This window comes from Nycticebus coucang, chromosome 2, assembly GCF_027406575.1.
Source record: "Nycticebus coucang isolate mNycCou1 chromosome 2, mNycCou1.pri, whole genome shotgun sequence".
Taxonomy (NCBI): domain Eukaryota; kingdom Metazoa; phylum Chordata; class Mammalia; order Primates; family Lorisidae; genus Nycticebus; species Nycticebus coucang.
Window position 1 is genome coordinate 28,497,536 of NC_069781.1, and position 6,629 is coordinate 28,504,164.

The following is a 6,629-nucleotide window of genomic DNA, read 5'->3' on the forward strand; positions in this document are numbered from 1 at the left end:
TGCTAATGATGAAATATCAGTCAGCCTTACAAGGAGGAAATTCTGACCCATGATACAGCATGGACAAACCTCGACATTATGGGAAATGCAATAAGTCCCTGGCACGCTCTGTGACCTTGGCCAAGTAACTCAGTCCCCTTGAGCCTCTGTCTCTCTTTTTTTATTGGGATTCATTGGGGGTACAAAGAATTAGGTTACACTGATTGTATTTGTTAGGTACAATCCTTATAACTATGTCTCACTTGAGCCTCAGTCTCTTGACCAACAAAGCCCTTCTCCCAGGCCTGGCTTGGTGCTGGAAAAACAGACCCGGCAGGATTCCCCTTCTATGAAGTACCTCATCAAATTCATACAGACAAAAATAGAACAGTGCTTGTCAGAGGGGTGGGAGTGGGGAAGAGGAGGATGGGGATATACAGACATTATACCATGTGGTGTATGGGTTCAGACTTTATGTTTGGGTGATTGAAAAGATTCCGGAGATAGATGTTGGTAATGGTTACTCAATAATGTGAATATACTTAATGCTGCTGAACTAACTGTACATTTAAAAATGGCTATAGTGGTAAACTTCAAATTATATATATTTTGCCATAATAAAAATACAAATAAAAAGAGCCAGCATGTGTGGCCCTAATGACAAGTTTCATAGACGCAAATGGATAAAATCAGCAGCAGCCTTGGTGGGGCCGTGTGTGGTGGGAGAAGGCGTCAGGGACAGGCCCACTCTGGCTGGCATCTGGGGTGGGGCCGGGCCCTCATGGCCACCATCTCTCTGGATTGACTCACAGTGGCCGCCGTGTCTTCCACAGATAGGGGAAGAGCACACACTGACACATCTCCAGTATGTCGCGTGGCCCGATCACGGCGTGCCTGATGATTCCTCGGACTTTCTGGAATTTGTAAACTATGTGAGGTCCCTGAGAGTGGACAATGAGCCTGTCTTAGTTCACTGCAGGTAAGACCCTTGCTGTGTTGTGTTGTTTTGTTTGGAACACTTGGACCCCTTGGGAAAGGCCTGGAGAGGAGTGGACAGACACCAAACCCACCCTGAATCCCACAGACTCATGTGCGTTTACAGACGCCTCTTTATTTCCTCACTATCTCAAAAGATTTGGAATTCTGTGAAATCACAGAGGAAAAGTCCTGCCCACACCCTTCCCTCTGCCCATAAGTCAGCTGACCATCCCAGCTGGTGTGAGTGAGAGCGGGAGTGTTAACGGTGGCTTTCTTCCCTACCAGCTGTGAAGCCCCCAGCCTCAGCATGTGGAGATGGCCTTTAGCGTATTAAAGAGCACACATGGGTGTGTGTTCTGCATTCTTGAAGGCTAAGGGAGGAAAGCTCCTGAGTAAACATGAGAACAGTCTGGCAGGGCCATGCAGAATGCTGCTCAGGCCAATCCAGGTCTCTCTCTTCTGCCTCTCCAGTGCTGGAATAGGACGAACTGGTGTGTTGGTCACTATGGAAACAGCCATGTGCTTAATAGAGAGAAATCTGCCGGTATACCCGCTGGATGTTGTCCGGAGGATGCGAGACCAGCGCGCCATGATGGTGCAGACATCAGTGAGTAGAAATCCTGTAAAAATTATGATGACCCCTTCCTGAGGACTGGCGCAGAGGAGAAGGGCTTTGCAGGTCAAGAAACTAAGGCTCAAGGGGACTGAGTCACTTGCCTGAGCTCACAGAGCTTGTCAGGGGCTGCTCGACTCCAAAATCCATGCCCATCTAGCCTCTGAGCTCAGCTGCCTTCCCATTCTGCTGCCTTGGGTTTATCTTGCCAGACCATCTGCCAGAGGGCAGCCCTGGTGTCACACCCTGCACTATTGAACTGCTGGTTCATGATTTGGGCCACCAGACAGAAGCAGGGTCACCCAAGGCTTCACCCCACCCACCGGTGGCCTGGGTAACCTTTGGCTCAGCAGTTGTTGTACACAGCCACACTATCCCCCTTGGGCTGTCTCCCACTGCTGTGGTATCTGGATGCCCAGCACTGCACATGTCCTCAGAAGGAAATCTTGGGGGTTTCCTCCAGAACTTCAAGGGGGACAGTGAAGTGGTATGGAAAGAATAGGGGTCAGCCCTCCCCCCCCATGTGCTGAGAGACCTTTGGCTAGTCCTTCACTTCTCTGTTTCCCCATCTGCAAAATGAGGACCATCCCACGTTCATTCATCATGTATTGTGCAAACAGGAGAGCTTAAGCTTGTATTTAGCAGGAAAACTGGATTAGTCTATTATAAATCTCAGCAGCAATGGGGAAGTTCAGGGGTGTCCGAGGACACACCGGAAGAGTATCTAAAGCAGACTTTGGAAAGTCGAGGAAGGCTTCCTGGAGGAGCAGCCTCTCAGGCAAAACCCAGGATGGATGAGAAGGACTTAGCAAAGAAAGGAACGGGAACTCCATGTTCCAGCCAGCCCTGTGACCTGGAGGGGTTGTGGACGAGTTTCCAAGATTTCCCTAACAGACTACAGCTCTTGCAGTTTTATGTTAGTTTGTATCCAGGAAATCTGGCTAAGAGAAAAAAATCAGCTTATGTTATTAAGGCCATTCTCTGCCCTGTTTTGTGCTATGGAAGACCTCATTGCTGGTTAAAAAAGAAAGAAATCCATCATCTTGGTAAATTTTCCTAGCTGGAGAAACTCAGTCTAAATACTTTTTTTCGCTCACTTTGCTAAGATTTGTTTTTTAAGTGTTGTTAGTATTCTACAGAGACTCTTAGTATTCTACAAAAATCCAGACTCCTTACTCCAAGGCAGGTCGCACCACAGCCTGGCCCCAGCCCACATGTGCAGCCCCTCCTCCAATGCACACGCAGGTATCGGGGCTAGGACATCCAAAATGGGGTGTCTTTGTCGGGGCTCCCTCACTTCTAACAGCCACCCCACAGGAACCCCTTCTCCTTCCTCATCTTCCCCCACCAACCCTTAGTCGTTCCTTCTGTCATGTCCCTGTGATGCTTCGCCCATCCTTCTCTGGGCTCCCCTGCCCCCATCTTATAGGAATTAGGAGTTCACCGTAGCATCTCTTGTTCGCCTGGTGCGTGACCCAGAGTTGGTGCTCAGGGAGTATTTACAAACGATGCGAAAGACCCACCGTGTCCTTGGTATGATGCACTTTCCTGGAGCCAGGGGGCTTGACAGCTTCGTTTTCTTTTCCAGAGCCAGTACAAGTTTGTGTGTGAAGCGATTCTTCGTGTGTATGAAGAAGGCTTAGTCCCGATGCTGGATCCCAGTTAGAACAACTGTGAATGTGTTCATTCCTCTTTCCCAAGGGCACCCTCCCTGAGAGAGGAGGACAGACCTTCTCTCTGGAAGCAGCAAGAGGAACTGGTAGCTGTGGGAAAGGAATGGGCACCTTTGAACCCAGGCACTTTAAAATTTCTCTAGAAAAGGTATCATGTACATAAGAACTGGTGTAGATACGCATGCAGTGACGGCATCATTTAGGCCTGTTATTCCTACAGAGAGAAATACGCAAGAAGGAATCTTCAGTCCGGGACCTGCCTTCCTCCTTCACATCACCATACACACCCCGTCAACCATCTTGGGCAATTGAGAGGGGACTCCAGGAGTGCCGTTGACCCCCCCCAGAAACAAGACAGCGTGGTTATTTCAGGTTTCTTAGGTGTTTCGTGTGTTTATGTGTACAGGACTGTAAGGGCTGAGCAGTCTGTCCTCCTAGTTGGAGCTGGTGCAATTCATGTCTACCGGCCCCTGATGCTACGGAAATCCTGACAAACTTGCTAAATAGCAGGGCAGTGGGAATTCAGGCTGAAGGCTGAGCAGTACCTTTTGTCCCATCTCCTGGCCACTTCAATGTTCATGTTCCTGAGAATCGGGTCCCTCTTCAGGTTCACCCTTGCTGCCTGAACCTGATGTTCAGGTGAGTTTTCAGCCAAGACTCTGAAAGGTAGGGCTCTAGGTGTCAGCTCATCATCACATGTCGTAGTTGTAGAAGCAGGCGTCTCTCGCTTCTGCTTGCCCCTTACTGTACACTGAGAAGCCAGGACTGGAATCTCTGACTACTGAATCTACTACTTGTATTGCTGCTACTTCAAGCTACTGCGCTTGAAACCTTAATGATTTTCCTGAGGGGAGACGGGACAATATCATCTAAATATTCAGAATCTTTGGCCCTTCTGAGAAAAGATTTTCTGGTAATTGAACCATGGGAAACCCGGCTTCTAGCGGGTTGTCACCGGGTGTGTGTACGTGCGTGTACGCCCACGGGTGAGTGTTTCTCAGGATCCCTAACTTGATTCAAATTACCATTGAGTTTATATAAAGAATGAGTCTCTGTACAGAAGAACAAATGTGTGCATTCACACTCAGTTACAATGGTCTCCATTTCATTTCAAAGGAGAAGATCAGACTATCTGAATATAAACGCAATTGAAGTTAATTTATTCTAAGTACACCAGGATTTTGATTGTCCTAAAGAATTCTGCCTTTGTGAATAATGTGTTAAATTTTCTAAAGTTTGTGACAGGATTGTAGCAAATTATTATTTAAGGAAAATAAATTACGTAAACATTTTAATGTGGCATTTTTAAACAGCAATTTTTATGTACCCAGAAGAGGAAGCTAAGCCGGTTTCTTAACGTTACTAACAGGAAAATGATGCTGTCATGTTGTATAGTGCACGTCAATGAAGCCATTTTGATACTTAGCAAACTCTGGACCAATCGAGTAGTTTCCTGCTTACAAGATGGAAAAGACCTACTTGGGGGAGGGGAGTTTCTAAAGGTTCTTTATTTCCAGAGCTAGCATATTTACTTGCATGCTTGCCATTTCTCCCCATGGATAGTGTACTGCTAAATGGCAGGGGTGGGAAGGAAGTGTTGCACACACTGCTCTAACCTCATACTCTGAAACAAGAAACCATCAGAAAGTTCGGAGCTAACAGATGGGACATTTGGTTCTGGCTCCCACTCAGTACTACCTACCTGTCGGCCTAGTCACTTAGGAGCTCTATTTCCTCTTCTGTACAATAAAAGAAACAACTCTTAGGACTTTAGGCTGGGGCTGAAGATTGAATTAGAACATGCTATTGATGTGACTTTTCATCAGCTGAAATAGAAACAGATGCCACTCTGGATGGGTTACCTGGAGCACTTATCAGTGATTAGCCCAAAAACATATCGCACAAAAGTAGAGTACACTGGGTTTCTATAAGAGGAAACTGCTCTTCTTCTGGAAGGGGGGAAGAGCTAGAGCACAAAGGAATATTACACCAGTACCTCGGTTCAGTCTGACTCAGAGATTTTCTCTCAGCAAAGCTCCAAAAAGAGGGAGAGAAGGGAATGCTGGCATAAAACTTAGATGCCATCAGGATATTTAGCAAATTATTGCCATTCAATAAAATGCATCATCACCCTGTCTGCAAAAAGCTTGAGAAGTAGTCTAAATGTCTTTAGAGATTGGTGTTTTATTGTTTTTTAGAAAGAAATTGTTGGCTCGGCGCCTGTATCACAGTGGTTACGGCGCCAGCCACATACACCGAGGTGGCGGGTTCAAACCCAGCCCAGGCCAGCTAAACATAACAATGACAACTGCAAAAAAAAAAAAAAAAACAGGCATTATGGCAGCCGCCTGTGGTCCCAGCTACTTGGGAGGCTGAGGCAAGAAAATTGCTTAAGCCCAAGAGTTTGAGGTTGCGGTTGCTGTGAGCTAGGAAGCCACTGTACCAAGAATGACATCTGTCTCAAAAAAAAAAAAAAAAAAAGAAACAAATTGTTCAGGCCGGGCACAGAAGCTCATGCCTGTAATCCTAGCACTCTAGGAGGCCAAGGTGGGAGGATTGGTTTAGCTTAGGAGTTCAAGACCAGCCTGAGCGAGGGCAAGACCCCATTTCTACTAAAAATAAAAAAATTAGTTAGACATGATGGCAGGCACCCTTAGTTCCAGCTACTGAGAAGGCTGAGGCAAAAGAATCACTTGAGCCCAGGAGTCTGGGGTTGCAGTGAGCTAGACTGACACCACTGCATTTTATCCAAGGTAACAGAGTGAGACTCTGTCTCAAAAAAAAAATTTGTTTAATATGTTTGCAGAAATGTTGCCATTGTGGTCACATAAATTTCTAAAAAGGTTGCCAAAGATTACAACTATGCAGGCCAGCAGTTTAGACCCAACAGATGTTGCCAGGAACAAAATTCGTGAAATACTGGAAAGAACAAGCCAAAAAAATTATGTAAAGGAGCAAAAGGTATAAGTAAATACTACATAGATATTACCAATTAACATCCACAGCTCAAGATTCCAGTTTCACTACCTTATACTTTTAAGCAATTATATTTAAGAAGGCTTTTTTAGTCCTAGTGGAAAACTACATCAGAATAAGTATTTTGCCTGGGAAATTTGGCTGCATATGAACGGAGAAGATAGTTATATCCTATGTGCTTGGCGCCTTCCAGAAAACCTAATTAGACTCCATATTGATGTGCTGATTTAATCAAGGTGGAAGATCCCTGCTGGTGTCACCTTCTAGAATCTGCATTTGGTGTTTTGACTTCCCAGAGAAAAACATTCAGCTCTTATTTGTGGATGGGGGAGGATCACAGGCTTGTCACAGTCTTGAATTTCCTGCCACAGTAATTGATACTGTACTTAAACATGCTTCTAGATGAGCGT

At 45.9% G+C, this 6,629-nt stretch overlaps 1 protein-coding gene across 4 annotated transcripts in view; it reads left to right on the plus strand.

Moving 5' to 3' along the window:
• PTPN3 (protein tyrosine phosphatase non-receptor type 3) overlaps nucleotides 1-4,535 on the plus strand; it is a 119,557-nt gene extending 115,022 nt beyond the window's left edge. For all 4 annotated transcript variants that reach the window (XM_053566216.1, XM_053566218.1, XM_053566220.1 and 1 more), the window contains 3 exons: nucleotides 813-958; nucleotides 1,429-1,564; nucleotides 3,159-4,535. In XM_053566216.1, coding sequence (XP_053422191.1) covers nucleotides 813-958; nucleotides 1,429-1,564; nucleotides 3,159-3,236 — 360 coding nt within the window. In that variant the 3' untranslated portion in view covers nucleotides 3,237-4,535. The remainder of the gene's footprint in view (nucleotides 1-812; nucleotides 959-1,428; nucleotides 1,565-3,158) is intronic.
• Nucleotides 4,536-6,629: the final 2,094 nt, after the last annotated feature.